A 22,923-nucleotide genomic window follows, 5' to 3' on the forward strand; every position below is an offset into this window, starting at 1 on the left:
CAGAGTACCCGACAAAAACCCACCCAAACACGGCGGGGAACATACAAATTCCACACATGAAGGCCCGAAGCTGAGAATCGAACACCCTGAAGCTCAGAACTGTGAGGAGCAAATGCTCTCCACCGCGCTGCCCTTTGCCTAAAATGACTTCTGCTTTTCCACAGATCATTCCAGGGGTCGAATCTTCAATCCAAAAGGTCACCGTGACTCATGTACAACCAGTCAATCATGTGGATCCGGCGCATCCGCAAGCATGACTGGGAAAAGATGAATGATGCAACGTATGCAGACGACTTCATCGTGTGCCACTGGGGGGACTTTGGCATGCTTGGTTCTCATCCAACAAAGCAGTTTCGCTCCTCTTCCTCTTCCTCTCATCTGAAGAATTAGGAAGAAAAAGGGACGTCGAAAAAAGTGCAGCGCAGGTTTTTCTGGTACCGACCACCTCTTTGTTTCTTCACGTGCCCAGTTCAGAGAAACGCATCAATGACGAATGTCAACGGCGACGTTCTCTTTCGATCTACATTCCAGATTATGACTCCTCTTCCGCGCTTCGTCCAATTCTGTTTTGTAATCCCCAACCCCCCTCTATTCTCCTCAATTTGTCTTTCAAGAAGTGTATAGTGGAGGGGGCGAGAGGGAGAATTTGGAATGCATGGAACTTTATATCCAAGACCTTTACACTGTTGGTCATCATTGAACGGAGGCCATAAAGACACTGGCAAAATGCATCCGAGCTCAACTACACAAACAGGAACGAAATGGAAATGATGGGATACTTTAAAAAAAAAAAAAATGCAAAAATTTGTATTCAGAGGGAAGCCGCTTGGTTTTCAGCCAGTACGACATTTTCTGTCGGTGTTGTTCTACGTTTCCCATGTTTGCGTTGTTATTTTGTTCCGTTGCCAGCACAGCCTTAATTATTTATTTATACGTTATTTTCACGTGAAAGCGGACTATTTTTTTAGGACATCCAAGAACACACGTCATTTTCGTATTTCTGTCCGCTAGCAATGGGATTCATTTCTATTTTTGTAATCATCGCCTTTTTTTTCTATTTGTGTCACTTTGGTTGCCAAGCTCCTTTGATTTTTTTTTTTTTTTTTTCCTGTTCACAGTCGTGGAATTCTGAACGAGAGCAAAGCAATAGAATTAAGGGAGCCGAGATGGTCAAGAGCACAACGGTGTGTCATTTGAAAAAGTAGAAACGTGTTGCCTCTAAATTATCAGTGATTTGGCGCTCAGCAATCAGCATATGAGGAAACTTAACACCCCCCTCCCCGGCCCCCATCCCTTAACCTCAACCTCTCAATGGTGTCCTCCGGTTGTGGCTCACTAATACGGTCTAACAACCTGCTACCAATCACGGTGGGACATCTCTAGCCACGAGTCATCAATATGGCCAAGAGCACCGCAGGCCAACAGAGAAGCATTGAAGAAGTAGACACCAGACTTGGCATCCTGCGATGGCTTTCGGGGTCACTATGGACCAACCTTGCCCCGCACTGCCACTTCCTCCCGAGTTCAGACCTCGCACTTGATCAGCATGTGTCTTCACTCAAGTCGAATGTGCACGGCGCACATGAAAGCACATTTGAAAATAGTGTCAAAAGAGGGGGGGAAAAAAGGAACCAAAAATCGCTTTTTTTTTTTCTATCACACCCTGACCTACAACCTATCTCAGTTGTTATGGAAACTACTCAGGTCAGTACCCTCCCTCCTGCTGGTGATGCTCCTGCAGTGCATTGTGGGATCTGTGCTTTGCTTGTACGCCACACGACAGCAACAACAAACGTACTGTTGAGGCCAAACGTGATGAGCAGAAATCGAAACTTGTGTTGTATATTGTCCGCGTGAATGCTCGCCGGGGACCTTCGCATGCTGCCCGGCGTTGATACAAAATAGCCACAAAAAAAAAAAAAGACAAATCTCAAAGTCACCTCTATATTGTTCTGTTCCTAAAATTTGTATGTATGTGCGTGAGTGTGGCAGTTCTGTTCGTATATGTCCGCCGATGAGGAACATAAAAAGAAAAACTGTTCACTCGCCACAGGTATGGTACGGGGCTAAAAAGAAAGGCGACCTTTCATCTCCAATCGTTCTATGCAATAAATCCCATTTGGTAACTGTACAAATAGAAGTGAGAATAGTAGGGGAATACAAATAAAACAAAACACCATTGTCGCCAAACGCTCGGGTTTTGCCACTGTCATTGAATAATAGTAAAGATGTTTATTTCATTGACAGTGTGATCAGCTAGGCTGAGTTTTGTGGTATTTAAGGGAGCTCTTAACCCTCATAATCTTTTTTTGGGGGGTGGCGGGCGTCAATTTAACCCCATGCAACGTTTAATTACGTTGAAGTTTCTCATTCATTGTAATAGTTTCACTTATGAATTTATTTTTTTTTTCCAAACTAATCTTTTATTTGGAGGGAGGGGTTCTCCTGTAAGATATATTTAAGATATATTGTATGGGTAAAAATTCAAGTGCTCTGTGATTAAATTGGCCCCGAGAATACAAAACGTTTGTGAAGTTAAATGTAACAGGAGAGTTCAAATAAGTGAGGAGAAAAAAATGAGAGCGAGATAAGCAGAACACATGCCCCCAGGCATTAGCAGCAGATCCCCGATGTCACTCGTTACTGGTGACGTTGCTTTCAGTCTTGGTTAACTTGGCTGAGATATGTTTTCCAGAACAGGTAGCTTGTTGGGTTGAAGTAGGAAGAACAAAAAAGAGAAGCAAGAAAGGCAAAGCTGACAGCAGAACACGCAGTCATCAGCAGAAACGTTGAGAGGTGTTCTCCAGAGATGCATCAAGAAATTCATATATATTGAGAGAGATTCTATACAGATGTCCGTTTATTCCCAAATGCGCTACGTCATCCACGGCTGCTCATACGGTGAAAAAAAAGGTTCGTCGCATTTTGCTTCTTTTCTGATGACAAAAGAAATAAACTACGCGAGGGGTACAAATAATCGGATCAAAGGAAGAGCAGAGGGGTTTTCCATGATTTAAAAGCAACGATTACATTCACCCTCTTGTTACGTTGTTTCTCGGGAGCAGTGACAATGTTCCTTAATAATCCTAATAAACATTGTTTGGTATCGAGTTAAATGAACTCAACTGGCAATTTTGTACAGTACATGTTTTCACCGACCAAAACATGTTAACTTCACAATGTGTCACTTGGAGCGGTGACGTAACAGGAGTTTGAAATGTATACTGTCGAGAACGTGAGGGGGGGCAAGGGAAAGACGAGACAATTGCTATTTTTCTTTAGAGTAAAAATACGTCATTTTAAAGAAGTCTATATTTTGTGAAATATGAAGGAGGATTATTTATTTCAGAATTTATTTTACGGTAATGGAAGGGGACGTTGGACGGTTGGGAGGTTTCAGAAAGGAGGACGTCGAAGCCTAATGTTCAAAAACAATGTGACAGTGTTGAAAGTATTATTTCATATCGAGCTGGGTGGAGGCAAAACTTTCAATGTTCAAATTGCAGCGTGAGAATCGTGGTTATACTGACTCCGTTCAGTTTTGTCGTATCAAAAGTCGTCATATTGACTCACCTTCTCAACAGGATCGTCTCGTGGCTTCTAAAGAATCAATCGTTCCTAACTTTGCCAGCGTTGAGACTTCACGTTTGCTTGTCACAAATCAGCCACTCAAGGTGACTTAAATATGCATTGCAGCAAGGGCTTTTATTCTTAACAGTGTAATACTAGTCATCGAAGAAAGCCATTGAAGCAGTTGTGCTCTCTATCTGCACTCTGTAGGTGTCTTGTCTAATTCTAGGAACGTAATATAACTCAACTTGAGAATGAAAATCGCCAGTCCGCGGCATGTTTGAAGCACAAAAGTAGACAACAATAACACGTATTTTGCGGATGATTCACATTTTTGACATTCAATTTCCTTTGGACATGAAAAGGATCCAAAAATCTCCCAAGATCAGGTCAACTCTGCTTTATGCGCAAAATAGAACAGAAGACGGTTTGGAGTGTTTATTACACTTTGAAGTCGTGAGCTGTCACTAACACCTTCTTTCTTTCATTTTTAATACTGTCTCTGGGTAGCCTCAGCAATAACTGACCAGTTTTGTTTAAAATGCATTTTTAAAATGAAGTTTACATTATTCAATTTTTTTTAAATAACATTTGTTTTCATGATTTTACAGCTACGAAAAAGACCCAAGGTCTGCATTTAACAATGTTTACCGATATGTTTGCAGCCGTGAAAATAATGCAGGTGTTCGAAATGTCGCTCAGATATATATATTTTTTATTTTTGTCTGTGTATGCGGTCAAAACGTTTTTACAGTAGTACATAGGGCAGCATGACAAAGGGAAAGATCTTAAAATAGAAGGCATATTATAAATACAGATATTTATGAAGAGATGTTTTAGGTGAGCAGGAGTCGGAAAGAGAAAAAAACTAAGACAAGCTATGAAATCGGATGGGAGTGTTTTTTTTGTTTGTTTGTCCATGTAAAGAATCATGAGTGAAATGGCATGCATGAATTGACCCCAGAGAAAAGAGTCCACCCAACCCCTTCCCTTGACTTTTTGAGCCTCGTCGACACTCCACCACACGAGCTGGCATTTTTTTGGCGTTTGTTCTCAGTGTAAATAGCGGATGAGAGCCGGTCCACTTTACACAATCATGGCAGTTCATGACATGTTTTTTTTTCCAACATGCAAATGTCAGCAATGATAACAGAAGCAGGCATGAGTGGGTGGTGATGGTGGGGGGCCTTTTGCACACCACATGGCAAGCACAAGCTGGAGCGTATGCAAGCCTGAGCCTCCTTATAGCCAAACGTGTGCTTTAAGCATGTATCAAAACAAGTGCAACAGAGCTGAAGATCAGTTCAATCGCTTAAGGACAACCCGTTGCATTATGTGCGTGGCTGGCTCGTGGCGACTGCTTTATGATCATTTGGAAGAAAAAAAAAAACTTGGAATCTGATAACATATTGGTCCGTGTAGAGTTTCTTTAAATGTGGTGTTTGTAAGATGAGATGCCGTTCAAAACAGAAGGTGGGTTTACTTTTTCTGGCATCCATGTAAATTTGGGGGAAAGCAGATGACATTTGGAGGGGGAAATGGACATTAAGTGTAAAAATCATATTTAAAAAAATGATGAAGCTGGATATGGTAAAAAAAAAAAAAGAGCCTAACAATAACAACAACGTTCACTGTTGTAAGTGCAATGAGCTAAACTTCCCGTTTTCCCCATTGTAAAACCTTGTGTATGTTTCCGTGTGTTCCTCCTGTAAATGGGTGTAGTAGACCTGGTGCATCATGCCATGTAATGTGATGAATGACAAATTATGACCTTAAAATAAATTTCAATCAGGAAAAAAAAAATAAAATACAAAATACATACAAAACTGCTGTGGACATTTTATTGTGCATGCATTGTAGTTTTAACCCTTTCAGGGGGAGCGGTTACGACAGTGGACAGCTTATCATGTTATCGAGTTACAGGGTACATGAAAGGTCTCAGATCAAGATATTTGGTATGTTGGTATAGCTGAAGTCAAAGATAATGAGGACTTGTGCTAAAATAATCAAAACTATGATGATGATGATGATGATCATCGTGATAGTTTGATGAAGCAGCTGAAGTCAAAGGTCAAGACTTATGGAGTGCATTCCCACTAGAGCAGTCACAATGTCATTTAGATTTGCGTTAGTGCTGCCGTTTTAGGTTTAATGGTTCCGTTGCTTTTTGCCTGTCTTCTGCATCACGGGTGTGTCAGAACACCTTTCGGAACACCTTTTTTGCTGCTCCTCCCACATTCCAAGAACATGCGTGGCAGGCTGATTGAACACTCTAAGGGACACTCGAGGGAGAATTTTGAGGGAGAATTTTGAGTGTTCAATCAGCCTGCCATGCATGTTTTTGGAATTTGGGAGGAAACCGGAGTACCCAGAGAAAACCCACGCCGGAGCTGGAATTGAACGCGGTACCTCTGCACTGTGAGGTCAACGCGCTAATCACTGGACCACCGGGCGCCCTGGTTCTATTTTGTCACCAATATTTGACTAATCAATTTTGTGTAACCTGTCGGCCTACTGACTGTGTAGACATTTGTCGAGAGTATCTAAAAAAATATTTAGAAGAATGGTCTGCATCTACTTCATTAGACAGAAAATGTAAACTTAAACATGAAAAATAAATATCGTTAAATAGGGTAGAAAAATATTCTATACTCTTTCATTTAAATTTTGTTGAAAAAGAAAAAAAGGTCACCATCCAAAACTGAAATTAAGGATTTTATTAGTAGACATTCTCCTGTACATGACTCTATCAAGCTGTCCACAGTATGCCTATACAGTCCCCCACCAAAACATAAAACATCTGGTGGTATGTTCTCACCAAAGAAAATGCTTTTAAATACTATAAAAATAAGTCAATTGCACAAAATAATGTGTCATTCATTTTTGCGTGTGATTACCTCTGTGTAACACTTGTACACAAACAACAACAACCACAACCACATTGATAGTCCAAGAGGAGGAGGTTAAAATTCAACAGAAGACATATTCGGGAGAAACAACAAAAACAAACCAAAAAGAAAAAAAGGATTTGACCTTGACGGCCCGTTTGTTGGAATTGTCAATAGATGAGAGTGTTGTACCGTTTTGTGTTTCAAACAACTCTTGCGCATCCCGACGCGGCGTCCAACTTTAGTGTTTTGTCTACACATCACATAGATTAGCCTTTGCAAAAAAAAAAAAAAAAAAAAAGTTTGCAGATGTAACAGGCATAGTGACGACATGTACAAATAAGTCTAAAGGGTGTATGTGGTTAAGTGCTTCAAAAAAAAATTACAGGCAGGCGGGGAGGAGTTTGGCCACCATCGAACAGAATCCATACGTTTGCTTTTTACAATATGCAATAGTGAAACAAAAATAACTGTGGTCCAAATATTTTCTTGCTTAAGCTGTTTGGGATTTCTGCACAATTACTACCAGTCGGCGTGATAGCTGAGTTTTTTTTTTTGTTTTGTTTTTTTTTTTAATTTTCACATTCAAGAGGAATGTAAAATAAAAACTCAATGCGCTGGTGGTCTTCTACAAACCTGATCTAAATGGAGAGAATATGAACAAGGAATGTCGCAATGTTTCTCTTCGTCATATTAAGATGGCAAGTATCTTGACATCCCAATATAGTCGACATTTTTTTGACACTGGAATGGAATCATTCTGGAATTTTGCAAACCTTCAGCATCTTAAACATCCAAGTTAGGGGTCTTTTTTCCTTTTTTTTTTTTTTTTTTTTGGACAGCGTGGGAGGCAAGGACATTTTACCTTACTTTTGTAATCATCATTCCATTGCTCAAGCCCATTTTGTTTTTTGTTTTTTTTAACACAGAATGTTGCATTAAGGACTAACACCACACACATTCCGCCGTGACAGATGAAAGAAACGATAACGAGCAATGATGGCAAACACTTACAGTTCACACAACTAAAGTTGACATCAAATCCTTGATGGTGAAGAAGCGAGCAAGTCAAGATGAGGCGACTGTTCAAGGCCTTTGTGGAAGTCTTTCCTATCTGTGCTGGATGTGTGCGATGGTGAAGGGTTAAGTTTTTAAAGTAAGTCCCTCGAAGTTATGACAAAGTGTGCAGGAGCGCCGGAAGGGTTGGAGGGTAAAGACGACCAGTCTCATCAGTAGATATCAGGCAGGTCTTGGTAATTCCTACTGAAGTAACCACCAGAGTAGTTCCAGTCCTGGGAGCCAGTGTTTGGGTTGGTGCCCATTTGGAACCACCTTAAAAAAAAAAACATTTCAAATAAAAAAATGAATTTGCAGTGCACCTGAGGGGGAAAAATGCGAGAACAGCAGCTGACGGCAGGAGAACCTCAAATATTAATCGAAAGTCATTCAATGGGTATTCACTGAATATTCATTGCAAATCCGAGGTATGTGTACTTTGACCTCTTATTGCTGCAAAAATAAAAATGTACATCACTGAAAGTTATGTTGTAGAAAACATGTGAAAGATTGCCTTTCATGAAAAACATGTTAGTCACATGATCCACCAAGGTCAAAATGTAAAGTTACTCAAATATGCTCCAGTCTTTTAAATGCAGATTTGAATTCCCTTTCCAACAACACCTGCTTTATGAAGATTGGCCCAGTATCTGCGATGTAAGGATTCAAATGAAGATGGCCACGCCCCTTTTTTCAGAACAAATTAAAATTGAGTGGGTCGTAACTCCTAAACCAGGGGTGTCGAATTCATTTTTTGTCGCGGGCCACTTCGGAGTTACGGCTTCCCTTGGAGGGCCGGTGCAAAATCTCAACGTTATTTATTACCCATGACAATTTGACATTTCAGTACAGATTTCAGCAAGAATCATGATAGTTGACACACAGGATTTGCTCCCGCGGGCCACATAATATGACGTGGGGGGCCGGATCTGGCCCCCGGGCCTTGACTTTGACACCTGTGTCCTAAACCCTTACTGATTTAGTGTTCTGCCTTTACTATCAACAAATACATCAAATTTCATTAAAATCAAAATTCGCTTGGCTAAACCTACCGGATGATTAGACATGGCGTGACTCATCGAGAAAGAGCGAGAGCGTGAAAAGCGAGCGAGAGCTCTACTAACCTTGTCGACCACTCCTCCTCATGCTTGGCTCTCTGTTTTCTGGCTGCTCGTTGCTTTTCTTCCAGCCTCTCCTTCTCCTGGCTTGCTTCCTCTGCAAAACCACCGCAGGCACAATGTGAAACCGTTGACATGAGGCAGTTACACAGACAAACAGAAGATGGCGACAGGGTTCCATTATCTGAAGCTCAGACACTGTGCATGTCCTCCAGAGGGTTACAGGGGAGCTTGAACCTATTCCAGCTGATTTAGTTCGAGTGGCGGTGACCACCCTGCACTTCTCGCCAGTCAGTCTCGCAAGTCGCATCTGGACAAACAGCCATTCACACCTCGGGACACTCAAGCATCTTCAATTAACCTGGCGGGAATATTTTTAAAATGGGGGAGGAAGCCGAAGTACCCGCAGAGAACAGGAAGAATATGCAAAAGCCCCACAGGAAAGCCGGAGCAGAGTTTCCGAGCCAGAGGTATTTTTTTTTTTTGTCAAATAACACCAAACAGAGCATCAAAAGTAGACAATGCCATTACCCATTTGGCCATTCTCCATGGCTCTGATGTCAGGTCTGAAGCGACAGTCAGTCGGTGCCAGTATGGCCTCCAAGCCTGGCTCCAGCTCATTGAGAGACATTGCAAAGTTGGTGAAGTTGTACATCTGAACATGGAAAAGTACAAAGAATCTGTTCAGATTTTCTGCACAATGCTGCCTTTGTACAATGCGTGTGTGTGTCCCCCCCCGCACCCCACTTATACCTGAGCAGAGTGAGCCGGTCTCGGATCTATCCTCCAGAGTAAAGTACTTCCTGGTATGACCGACACAGTCTCCTGGACCTCTGGCATGTCATCAGCGTCATCGTTCTCTGATCCTACTGGCTCCTCCTGGGGAATGAAGGGGGGATTAAGCAATGACATGCTTAATCGCCACTTGACAAGCGTGAATGTGCTCATGAGGAAGGCCGCATCAAGACTTGCGCGATTCTGATTTGATCACGGTAATCAATATTTACATGTTTGTGCTTCTTGTTGTCTCCTTTCTTCTCAGCCTTCTTGTGAGCCTCATAAGCCTGAGGATCAATACTCCACATGCACTCCGTCCACTTTCCATAGATGACACAAAGCTTCTTTTTACTGCACAAAGGGTGAATCGGGTTACAAAGGAAGCTTTCTTGGAAAACTTAAGGCAATATATTGGAAATCATACCACAGTGATGAAGGCTAACCTCTTATCCTGAATGTATCCCTCCACTTTGTGCAGCTCTTTGCCAAACATGCCACAAGGCTTGAAATTCAACACACACTTGTCTCCAGTGCTGTGTAGACAAGAGTTTAACATGTCTTCATAAACTATGGTGCAACTGTATGCCACCTAAATATTACACGTCCTTTCTCACACATGCACACATAAAAAACGTTTTGGGTTGGCTGTTTGCACAATATTTCCTTTTCAGTATGGTATCGTGGGCTAACGGCGAAAACAGGACCGAGATGCGCCAAGGAAGACATTGGAGGAGAACGGCGACATCTTGTCTGTTGAGCGCAAGAACAACAAAGTGCATTAAAAAGTCAGGAGAGTTTACCTGTGGTTGACTATTTCTACGGAGCCATACTGCTCTATCCATAATTTGCCCAAGATGATGTTGTGCACGCAGCAGTGAGGGTTGCTCCATGTGTAGGCCTCATTGTGCCTTGGATAGAAGGGAAAGGGGACGGCATGAAGAGAAGATACACGAGACACAGGTAGGACAAAATGTGGTAAGGAATAACCTTTAAAATGGCAAAAGCGCCCCCTATATGTTTGTTTGACTTACTTAAGTAGCTCCAGAGTGATGGTCCCTTTGGGCTCCGCCTCAACGCTCTTCCCCCAGAATTTCAGTTTGGGGTATATTGAACCATGGAATACAAAGTCTCCAGCCAGGCTCTCAGCGTGGAAGGCACTCACCGGGGGATGATGGGATACCTGCTCTGCAATCAGCCGGAAGCCCTGCTCCTCTCTGGGTAGACAAGGAAGGGCATGAAAGGTGAATACATCGTGTTGAAGAGACAGATGTGAAGATGTACCGATGTGTACCTGGTGAGTTCATAAGTCTCCCCAAGAAGAGGGTTGAAGGGTTTTCCAGTTCGCTCCCACTGAGACGCAACGGCCGACACAGCAAACGCGGCGACGGCCTGAAGGAACAATTACAGACGACGTGTGCGTTCTCTGTTTGAGGTTCACGTCGCTCACGTGGATGTTTTTTTTCAAGGGGATTTCTCTCACAGGTTTCAGTTCATTTAGTCGAGCAACCCGCAGCTCTTTCATCCTTCTGCTATTACTTTGGCAAACAGATGAGTATAGATTTAAAACTTTGACTGTTGGATTTTCAACTGTTATTTACATTTTTTTTTCACATCCACCAAAAGAAGAAAGGTTTCTGAAGAAAACAAAGTTGAATGCTACGTGCTACACGAATATGTTAGAAACGACAAGCAGTCACACCTCAAAGATGACGGTTTACAATCGTGTGTAAATATGAAGGTGGCGACTGATGCTCTGATGTAACGACGCTGTAACGCTGAGCACGCACTGCTGCACTCAAACCATTCAAAAACTCGGAGCAATGTTCAAATGTGCCGTTCGGTTATTCAGAGTGCACCAAAAATGGAAGTTCACTCTCGGCGCGCTCAGCAAAGTGAATTTCCATACACACCCCTGATGTGCACGGCCTCAGTTTTTTTGTAGAACAAATTTAGGCCTGTTCAAAACAATCAGGCTGCACTGTACCACATGCAGATGAGAGAAGGAGTTGTAATGTGTTATTCTTGTTCACGCAATTAATGTAATGTCCGAAAGGAGTCTCAGTGTCTGACCTGCATACGTTCTATGGAGTCAGACAGTGAGCAGGCTCTGTTGATGAGGTAAGTGTGTTCCATGTATTCTGTGATTCGCTGCAGGAAGCTAAGAGGCTCGTTGAAGACAACAGGCATTGTGATCTTGGAGAGTTCCTGGAAAGAAAAAATAAAAAAGGCACAAAGTTTGTCGACCACTCGCTTTATTACAACACTTTTGTATTGTGAAATTGAAATGAATTTCTTGCACAACCATGTTAAGGATGAAATCATCATATCATTTTACACACTTGGAATTTGCCCATCAAGTGGCAAGTGTAAATCATCAGCAAAAAAAAAATAACTACATAAAATTGGGGAATGACTGGCATAGACAATAGAAAGAGTAAATGACGTCCTTACCATTCCGATGCATTTCTTAAGGATACTCCAGACACTAATAGTGTTTCTGGAAAACATCGGTGCAGGTAATGACATCCTAGAGTGAAAAAAAGAAAAATCAAATGACCAAAGGTGGATGGAGAGAAAAAAAAAAAAGAATAAAAAGAGGAAATCATGTATGGAATCTGATGCTTGGTATCTATTCAGCATATAGTCGCTCACAATTTAAATTACAGATAAACACACCAAGTTAACTCTTGTGTTGTGTTCCGGTCAAATTTGAACACACAAAAAAAAAATGAATTCATTGTCATCCAATTTTAGTAATTACATTTTTTTGTACGCTTGTTGTGTTACCGGTCAAAAATGAATGAATGCAATCAATGAATACCTTTTTTTTAAATTTTTTGGTATTACTGTATTAGTTTTGAATCTTTGCACCTGACAGTGAAACATGACAGTGAGACGCACTTTAAACCCTTTCATTTTCTCAAAAATCAAAAGCATCTTGTCTGATCGGGCAAGCATCGGCACGAAGATTTTTGATAAGCAGAACATGTTGTCCAACTGGTGTGCTATCGTAAAAAGAAAGATTACTTGTCTCTTAGGTAGGAAATGAAACTGTGTGCCACAACATTTACCTGCTACTATATCTTAGTATCTCTGCACTGAGACAGACTAGAAACGCAAAGTACGAACCAAAAAGCATCTTCATCTTTCCAACTATTTAGCTATACCACCAAACCTGCTCAGGGTCACGTCTGGGGCTGGTTTGGTGAAGGCGTAACCTAGGAGACATCCTGGACTGGTTGTCAAAGAAGTGCAAGTACAATACTTCCAATGCAAGCATTTTCAAACCGCCAATACGCAATGAAAGTAAATGACTTTGACTTCCTTAAACATTTTGGCAACAATTCTAACCATGCCCAAAAGAGAAGGTAAAACTTTCTGGTGGTGTTGAATCAGCTATAAATACACCAGCATTGTGTGAAAGGTGTTGCGGGAATGCAGCAGTACCTGTGTTTCTTGACACCGTTCTCCTGTGGCTTTGATCCATTGTTCCTGCTATCAAACACCAGTGCATCTTTGTAACTGGACTCCGACACCCCTTCATATGACTCGTCCGAATCCAGGCCTGTGAAGCAAAGCAAGTGGCAAGTCATCGGTAATCTGCATTTTAGATATCTGTGTGAATATAATAAAATGGAAGAAAAACAAACAAACGGCGAGCTCTAACCTGTAACGGCGTCGTAGAACTCCTCCTCATTGCTCATCTTCTGAAGTCAACGCTGACAAATCTGACTTGATGACTGGTCAACTTCTAACACATGTTCCCTCTGATGACAGCCTTCTGGACAGAAACCTGTCAGTCAAGGTTCCCCACTGGATCGTCACCACCGCAACAGCACAGTAGTTGTGCTTGGTGTCCACAAAACGCTTAGGATGGAAGCGCGATGCCGGCGAATGCTGTTTGACAAATAGACAAAGCTGGACGTTAGCTGATGCGATGCTATTGTTTCTCTTTTTAATCATGCAAATTAGAAACATGGGGAGACAAAACAATTTGTTTAAAAGCATCACACAAAAGCAATATGTTGACTTGACTAATTTCACAGAAGGAAAACAGTTTTTATACTGACCCCAATTTAAATAGCAAAATTTTAATAGGATTTGTGCCATTTGCCTCAATGAGGGGAAAACTCATTTAAAATGTTGCTGACGTACCAATTCTTCATCCAGATGAATTTCTCAGACAGATATTTATGGGGGACTGTGTATATATTTGTGACTGCGTTTATAAATTTGACCCGATGTGGATCAAATAAAATCCCGCATACAATGTACTGCAAATTCAAAAGTGTGCACTCAAAGAATACGACAATCTAGCCCATTATGAGTTCGACGTAAACATCTCATCGACAAGTTTCCCAATGAATCAGGGCAAACTTTTAAATGGTTCGTATCACAAACCAAATCATTAAGGTGACGTACCTACAGATGGCATGTCAATAGACTGGACCAGTGGTTGTGTTTACACCAAGTACTACCTCCAAAAATACATAGCTCACCAGGTACCAGCATAAAGACCAACATTCAAATACCGGAACCTATCAGGCCAAAGTTACTTCAGTTGAAAACAAGCAGTGCAAAATGATAACACGAAAACATATTGTACCATACTTAAAAGTTGAATACAACTCAACTCTACTTAAAAAAAATGCACAGTACTTGGAAAGTAAAAACGATGCTGCACATGTGAAAAAAAAATAAGTCTACTGGGTTAAAAAGTTGAAACAGCTCACACGCCTAGTTTCAAGCTTCATTGTAAAACATTTAATTGGGTTGAATTTTTTTTACATGTTGTACATTTTATTTGAATATAATGCAGTGATTATTTGGTGTACCACTAGAAAGAGCTTGTGTATCACTTGTGTTGTAATTCGCTCCACATTTGAAATACGGCTTTAATTTCTTGATTGGCATTCTCATCAATGTTCCAGATTGCCTGCCTTGCCTTTTTTTAGACGTGTGATAGCAACAGCGGCGACACTTTTTACCTCTCGAACAAGGATGAAGTGCCTGAGTCATACTTGTAAAGCGCATTCAGCTTTTGGCTAGTATATTGTAGCTGATATTTTCTTTTTTGTAGATAATTATAAAGTTATGAGTGCTTTTGTTTCCATTATTACTCGCTTATTCCATCAGAAATAATAAGACACTAATAAGACAAGGGTGTCACGTCACAAGGTTTGTTGTGACACACTTGCAATTTGTACGCTAATATGAACCAAAACAAAATGAAAACGGAGACTGTTTACAAATCCGTCAACTGATTTGGACCAGGGAACGTGAACTACTAGACTAAAAAGCACCTTACTTTGAGTGTTTTGCAGTTATTACAATTCAACCCTGGTTGCTGCCATTTACATGTTCTGACGTGCAAACAGCGTTTAGGTTTGCAGATATTTTATTATTGAACTCAAAACTCGCTGCAGTGCTTTAAGTGCACCAAAACATTTTTGGTTTTTGTTTATTTTCGCAATCATGCTCATTCCCAAATTGCTCAAAAGGACCAAATAAATAAATAAGATGGCATGACATTTTTATTGTGACACAGCCCGCATTGGCAAATACAAGGAATGCTGACAGATACGCTGACTTATCATTTGTCACATAGATTGGAAGAATGTGAAGGCACCGGTAGACTGATGCCCTAGAATCTGAGACATTTTTAGCAATATGATGCTTCCTTACCACTTTTCATGATGCGAACTCTTAAATTCGAAAACGTACATCCAACAAAGCTCCCGCAGAAAAACTTCTGACGTAACCACAATGCGCGCAATTTATGGCGATTGTAAAATGACGTCAGTACTGTTGTAATAGAGAAAAGGTGGGCACAAAAAGTCATCTTAAGGACAAGAAAATATTAATAAAACTTCTTGGCAGTTGATTTCTAACCAAATGACCATGACCGAGAAAAAAGGAAGAGCAGGATGTTCCCTCCCTTACGAAATCAATAAACAGTGTGAATGATTGTCTTCTAAAACACTTCCCCAGGTGGAAAATTGAATAACGTTTGACCTGAAATAGAACCCCGAAGAGGCAGACTGTTACGAATGCAAAGCGATTAGCACCGGTGTCGCCAAGGTTAGTCGAGTAGTCACGACGACTGGCCCACCAATGTTCCTCTAAGCGAAGGGTGTCAAACTAATTTTTGTCGCGGGCCACATTGTAGTTAAGGTTAGCCTTGGAGGGCCATTATGAATTTTGGGAAACCATATAAATGTTGAATCACCTCCACATATTACATACACATCATACAACAAATTGATGAATAACTAGTTTTAAAATCAGAAGTCAAGAATAATGACTGTTATTGTGGATTCCATATGACAATTTGAAATTTTGGTTCAGACTTTAGCAAGCATCATGGAACTTGACATGCTTGATTTGCTTTTGTGGGCCACATAAATTGATGTGGCCGGCCAGATCTGGCCCCCGGGCCTTGACTTTGACACCGGTGCTCTAAGCGTTGCATATGCAAAATCACACACTACTGTCACTCGATCAGCGCAGGACGATTGTTTATCGCGCATAATTGTCATAATACCAACCGAATATAATTTTGCCAAGAGAACATAACACTCAAAATTAAATTGACATTTGTATTTGAAATTGTCAAACGAAGTCTTGGATGAGCAAAAATGCTCTGCAAAGTTTTTAAAAAATGAATGAATGGTTAAAACATTACATCACTAATCCTGAAACAGGGATTTTCTACATCCTGAATTCCTTTCAGTACTTAAACAGCACCACTCAATGAGAAGCCGAAACAAAAGTTCTGAAGGCAAATCTTAACAAGCACGACACAGAGGGCCGATAAATTAGAAGAATTCAAAATGTCTTCAAAATATCTCATGAACCTTTTGCCAACGATGCATTTGTCATCTGAATAACCACATACACAAATATCACGACAACCGTCATTCAAATAACCGGCATTATTGTTATCATCATCATCATCAAACATTCCTCTGACCCCGTGGGCCTCACCTACCAGTTTCCTTTGAGTAACACAAATTGGTTCCTATGCCAACACCATTGCCAAACTTACCAGGGATAATACAAATGCCGAGAAATCCAGTACAGCTTCTATCTGTGTTGTGAAAAAATACAAATAGGCCGGCAAAAGGAAGAGAGAATCAAGAGACTGAGTCCTAGTAGAAGTACTTGGGCCAATCAATATTGAGCACGTCACAACATGTGCACAACTTTCTTTTCCTCACATGCGCGCACACGCAGGCACTCACAAACGGAGAAAGCTACTTCAAATCCATTTCACAACAGCAACAAGATCACAAGGTTTGTTACGAGAGAATTGAAATGTCAGTAGCCCACGAATTAACTGTGTCAGCCAGAATGACCTGAAAGATCGGAATCTTTCGGCCATAATCAATAGACAAAGCTTGGGATTTCGGAAGATTTCTATAATCAAGCGTTACGCAACTAGAATGAGCAATAGACTGCTACCTGCATAATTATGGTGCCTCGATACTGAAACTAAAACTCTTCACAATCTTGAAAACAAAGTGGAATAATTGCTGAAAGCTCAGCAACTCAAAATTCTTTTTATCCGTGTTACCGTATTTTCGCCACTGTAAAGCGCTTCGGAGTATAAGGCGCACCTTCAATGAATGGCCTATTTTGTTTTCATACATAGGACGCACTGCACAATAAGGCTCATAGAAGCTACAATAGTGGCTGCGAATGCACTATGCATCCACTAGATGGAGCTATGCTAAAGGGAACACAATACAGCTTTATTTATATAGAGCCTTCACAACCACTGCAGCTGTAACAAAGCGCTTTACTGAACGTTTAAAAGACTACGTCCAAGAAATCAGAATATCGATCCATATGCATCTCTCTCAGGATGTAGCATGCAGCACGACACAAAGTCCATAAAAATACAGAGTTTATTCCTCGGCAACCCGTGAGAACTGGTCACAAACACATGAAATGTATAAATACAAATGGCATTCCAAAACAATAAATGAAAGACGAAAGTTATGAAGACAATTGAGTCAACAAAAAAGCAGCAACAAACCTCGTGGGCTCACATCCGCAAGGGGCTAAATATCCTGAGGAGGCTTGCTTGTCTCCTTCTTCCTTCGTTTAGTCAGAAGTTAACTATGCTTTGGGTCTGATCTTCGTTTCATAATGGCTGCGCAGAGCTCACAAAGTAGTTGTCTGTTGGTGAACTGTGTGTTGGCGAATGCACATGTCAATTAGTGTCGTGCTAATTAGTGCCTTTTATGTTACAACTAGTTCCTGCTAATAATCACCACTTGATGGCATAGGACCGCGCACAGGGAAACAACTCAATGGGGATTATAAAGAGACTGCAACGGCATATATAAAGTGCATCGGATTATAACGCGCGTTGTCAGCTTTTGAGAACATTGAATGCTTTTAGAACGCATTAGCGGGTCCAATGACAAATGTTGCAAAGTTGTGTAGACTGATAAAAGAAAGATTGGGTCGAGGGGCAACGGTGATATGACAGACGATCTCGAAACACTGAATTCAAGCTCGGGAACACTGTGACAGATGCAGTGCAGCATGATGACGCAAGCATCTAGCATCATATGGGGAGGGCCTATTTCGCGCTGAACGGGGATCATATATTTGATTAAATATGATCAGAATACGTGCAGAGGTTGTCACTCCAGGCAAAACAGATGTTCTCATCAACATTGGTTTGTAAACAAATATTGGTCCAGGAAATAAACATCTTGAAGCAGCCTTTAGTTTCTACGGTCAATGTGAGTTTGTAAAGAATAAAAGCAGAAGTTGCTATTAAATAAATACATAAACAAATAAATGAATATTCTTTTTAAATACCCACCCCATCATCATGTTTAAATTCTGAAATATTCCTCATCAAACTGTATGTATTTCTCAAAACACACGACTGTTATTATACATCCATGACTGCTACTCAACGTCAGAAAAAAAAACAAATGTACAATTTAAGAGTTTAACTCGCACGATAGCATGTTTGGTAAGCTTCAAACAAGACAAGGTAACACTCCCAAGCACATCCTGTGTTCTTCCGGAAGGTACTATTGCCTTATAACCCGGAGTGAACCACAAATTGATCTTGCTCAGGAGCGAAGACGGCTGGAAGGGGGAAAAAGAAAAAAACAAAAAAAAAAACTATAATCAGGGTTTTTACTCTTCCAGGAAACATTCGGATGACTTCTAGACTGGCTCCTTTGAGAGGATGACTCAATGCTTCAAAGCAGCCCAAAGGGTTTTAGTCAAGTAACTTAATGTTGCTTCCTTTGACTGAAGTCATGAGTCTTCCTGAGGAGGACATCCTTTCATTTAGAAAATAATGCTTATACACACGCACACGCACGATAATACACAAAGTTCAGAACAAGTTGGCACATTTCAGCTTTACATGCTCAACGGTTGTGAAGCTGATTTGAAGTGCAGTAGTAACAGGATTTGCGGAGATGCATAATTTAATTTCAGAATCATTTATATTCAGGTGGCACAATCTAACTCAGGGATGATGCTTGGAAACCCGCAGAATGCCAATGACTAAAATGTGCTTTGAGTTCTTTTATAAAATTGTTCAGGAAAGCAAATTTGAGTTTTGTTGCTGATTTTTCTCATCGCTATGTCTATTACTAACGGGTACATTCAACTAAGTTTCAAAGTCCAGATGCAGAAGTGAGTTTGCTGAGGTCCAGGTTGAAATGGTCTGATTGCAGAGCGTAAAACATTATCAATGTAAAGTCGTCAGCGTTGACTGGCTGAATAGATTTTACATAACAACATACGACATGAACTTCGGTCAAAGGCGCTGCAACATTCCTCTCAAATCTGTTGAAACGTGGCCTTGAGGACATGCGTTTGCAAAATGTCTTTCCTGTCGCAGAATTTTAACCACACGTGAACAACTGGGAGAAGAAATGTTGCACTCAAGCAGCCAAGAACAAAGATACAATATAATGTACCTAAGAAAAAGATCCCGTGTGACTATTGTGACCAAAGTCAACCTGTAACTGAAGGACATCCATTCCTTTAGAAAATAATGCTCACACACACACACACAGACACACACGTTTTTGACCACGCTGATGTAAATGGTTTCGAATGGTCATCATCCGGTTTCCCAGGGCATTGTTCACAATGTGGCGGTCATCAGCATTGGGATGTGGTCAAAGGACATCCACTTTTACATCTTTCTGTGACTCTTCCAGTACTGTATCTCGGTATCATCAACCTGATGATGATACTCCATGACACGCTTAAGCTCAGTGGCCACTTCCGTCTGAGAACGTCCTGATTGAAGCGTCAAAATGGCAAGGTACTGTTCCATTGCTAGGCGTCGTCTTGGTCTTATGATGTCAAAAAGTGGACAGCATGATGAGGGCGACTGTTTAAACACAAGCTTTAATTGAACCAGGACATTTATTGATCGATTCAAGGATTAAAAACCTGTTGTGAATTTGGCCGTTAAGCTCCTTGTTGGAGAACAGCACCTTGGGCAAAAAATACTGAAACATTTAACAGGTGGACATGTGCATTGAAAGGTTTAGAGAAGGTCACATATAGTTCACCCGTAAAGGTGTGAATGCATTTTACGCTCGTCCTGAAATTTCACCCTAAAGCCAAATATCCACAACTTTTTGTGAGTAAAGTGAGTGAGTGCGTGAGTGAGGTAGTGAGTGACTGAGTGTATCTAAAATCAGACTCTTAAAAATTCACTTCAACAAATATTAACACCACATGCAACCACGTATCTGCATTTCACGTAAATGTAAAAGAATCAACACAGGAATTATGTTCACGGCATTATTATTTTTATTGCTTCAATTTTTTTTCAAATCATTTTAACTCAATCTGAAATATATATTTTTTTTCTCTTCCAATGGCGTTAAGTGACAGGCAGACAAATGAAATGTACAATCAACCGGTGTGTCCAACTGTTGGCATTCATCCAAAAGAACAAGTGGTTTGTTGGCGCTGTAGCCTGTTGCAGCCAATTCTGGAACTAACAGACTTTGACAGATTCTGTACAAAGGGGCTTTTTGAGTGGACTGGACACTATTCTCTGTCTGTTGGTTCCGGGGCCTGTTAAATTAAGATTCCACTGTATAAAAGTGTATTAAATATTTAGAATATCCGCGGTGCTATTCGTGTTTATTATATTTTACACCATCGAGCACTGAGTTTTAATATTGAGTTTTCAGATCTGTATAATAAATGTTCTCAAAATTAGAGAATACATTTTTAATTAAATATAAACCTATGACCCATTCACAAACACTCCTGTTTTAATTTTTACACATTTATACACTTACATTTTATATAGTGAGATCTACCATTAGCGTAGAAGATTTCAATGTTTTCTGTGATATAATTAATAATAGGCCATATCAATGAGCCCTAACAGTAAGGTTCATATGAGGTAGTTCTTTTGAATGTTATATAAATTCAAATTATGTAAAATCACTAAAATGTTTTAAAAGTGAATTTGGACAAATAAAAGGATTACCCCAGACACAACAACCTTTGCAGTAAATTAGATTACATGAGGAAACATGACAGCTCTGGCCAAAGGAACTCGCTGTGTTGCTTTGTTGTTTATAATGTCCTTTTTGATGACAATAATTTTACAAAGACAGATACAGCAAAATATACAAACCCATTTGTAACTTGAAACATTCATAAATCAAGGTAATATTTCCCAATGAAATGAATGGAAAATGCAATTAATCTGTTCTAGTTCCAAAATTAAATTATAGACTTCTCTTTTTTTTAACCAGTGTGTGGTTACAACTAAATCTAACGCAATATAGAAACAGGTGAAAACACACACGACCACAGTAACACATACGTAGCCTGGTTACAAAACAAGAGAGGCACAGCACAAATCGGTCGGCTTTTGACGGTCGGCTTCTGACGCACACTTCCAATAACGCTCCCTTTAGCCTTTTCCTTTTTCTTCAGGGCAATTCTGATTGCTTCGCCCTTTATTTACATTTCTGGGAAAAGTTCAACATGCCACTCAACATGGAACCAGAGAAGAATTACAACACAGATGCATCCGCTCATACATGTAAAGACCATTCCTAGAGTGAAAATAGTGGTCATTATTCTACTGACATTTTCTACGTAACACAAATTCTATGTAAAAAGAAGCGTTCATAACTCAAGGTTCCACTGTAACTTAATATAGCTATGGTGGGTAAGGCCAATTAAGAACCCACCGTTTAAGCTCTAGACATCAGGAGCAGATACAGGAAATCGTTTTAACCCGTGGCATTAGCGGATCTGTTCACCCTTTCTCCCCCTCATATCTGTTCTGAAGCAGTCTGCATAAACGAAGAGACAAATCGACAAAAAACGGAAATCTTTCTGTTGACAACAAGTGGTTCATGAAAACAATAAAAGCCGGTGCCTGTCTATATGACCTTTCCACAGCACTTGCCACACATGATGGTTGAAATAGCATGAACGACTTTCTCGGTACGGTAAAATAACCTGAATGTCAATGACTCACAATGAACCATCTAAGAGAGGAAAACAATGCGTTTCCTCAGGGTCGGGTGTTGATTTGGATGGAGGCATTCACAAGTTGAACAGGCATGAGAGCTTTGCTGAGGCAATTGAATTCCATGGGAGGTACCTTTAACCAACACGGAGATTAGAGATAATAACGCAGAAATGTTCTCACGCGGATCTGCGCGTTTCGCGCAAATGTACATCAATGAATAGTACATGTTGTCCCATTTCCAACTTGGCTGAGTTCCACGCGTTATTATCTCACACTTGACGTTGGACGGATCGAAACGGAAACTTAATAGAAGTTGGGATCTGCCGATGTGTGTGTCATCGTGTGCCCATTTATCAACAGCAGGAAACTATTTTGTGTTGCCTAAGAAAAAAAAAAACACCAAAAAACTGTCCCAAATGCTGCTGAGTTGGCTGCGATGATTAGCACGTACTGTATAACAATCGTTGTGGCTGACACATCACAACTCTGAACAAACTGCAGTCGTCTCCGTCAACTTAAATCCCAGAAAACAAGTTCGACCTTTATTTTTCGTCATAACGATCCTAGACACCCAAATGTCGGATCCAATACCGACAGGGCATCCGACTGACAGCGAGCCTTCATGTTAGCTATGAGGCTAACAGTGAGCAGAGCTAACTAGCACAGAAGTCCCTCCATGTGGAAAAAAAACAGAATTCAAATACTCAGCCATAACACCCATTAAGAAAATAGAAACCGATAAAAGAGACACCGTGAAAACATGTCTTACCTGAATAGCGTTGGCTGTGTAAGCGGTATGACAAGTCCAGAAAAGGAACTTGCAGTGAAGCTTTTGGGTTTGACACAGAAGCGGAAGTGGCTAGCCGCGGGGGCGGAATGGAAGAATGACTGACATAATTGATGGCCAATCAGGTGTGAGGGTGGGGGTACACTGTCCAATCACAATGCATACCAGCGGCAAGAAACGATGCAGGGGGTGGGAGCAGCACCGAACGTGGGCTAT

At 40.7% G+C, this 22,923-nt stretch overlaps 2 protein-coding genes across 8 annotated transcripts in view; one reads left to right on the top strand and one right to left on the bottom strand.

Moving 5' to 3' along the window:
* The window catches only part of bsna (bassoon presynaptic cytomatrix protein a), a 72,136-nt gene extending 67,892 nt beyond the window's left edge, over positions 1–4,244 (top strand). For all 6 annotated transcript variants that reach the window (XR_002167389.1, XR_002167391.1, XR_002167392.1 and 3 more), the window contains one exon: positions 165–4,244. The gene's annotated coding sequence lies outside the window, so the exon portion shown is untranslated. The remainder of the gene's footprint in view (positions 1–164) is intronic.
* A 2,028-nt stretch (positions 4,245–6,272) lies between these two features.
* On the bottom strand, positions 6,273–22,808 carry osbpl2b (oxysterol binding protein-like 2b). 2 transcript variants are annotated; one of them, XM_019862939.1, is made up of 14 exons: positions 22,690–22,808; positions 13,077–13,306; positions 12,857–12,974; positions 11,861–11,936; positions 11,480–11,614; positions 10,701–10,798; positions 10,441–10,623; positions 10,210–10,317; positions 9,853–9,942; positions 9,640–9,760; positions 9,386–9,511; positions 9,164–9,287; positions 8,639–8,729; positions 6,273–7,790 (listed from the first exon to the last, which is right to left on the bottom strand). In XM_019862939.1, exons 2-14 carry the CDS (start codon positions 13,111–13,113, stop codon positions 7,688–7,690), a joined length of 1,410 nt encoding a protein of 469 aa, XP_019718498.1. In that variant the 5' UTR covers positions 13,114–13,306; positions 22,690–22,808; the 3' UTR covers positions 6,273–7,687. The 2 variants fall into 2 exon arrangements, with proteins under 2 accessions (XP_019718498.1, XP_019718499.1); XM_019862940.1 differs by lacking the exon at positions 22,690–22,808 and adding an exon at positions 21,927–21,999.
* Positions 22,809–22,923: the final 115 nt, after the last annotated feature.

This window comes from Hippocampus comes, unplaced genomic scaffold, assembly GCF_001891065.2.
Source record: "Hippocampus comes isolate QL1 unplaced genomic scaffold, H_comes_QL1_v1.1 scaffold1, whole genome shotgun sequence".
NCBI lineage: Eukaryota > Metazoa > Chordata > Actinopteri > Syngnathiformes > Syngnathidae > Hippocampus > Hippocampus comes.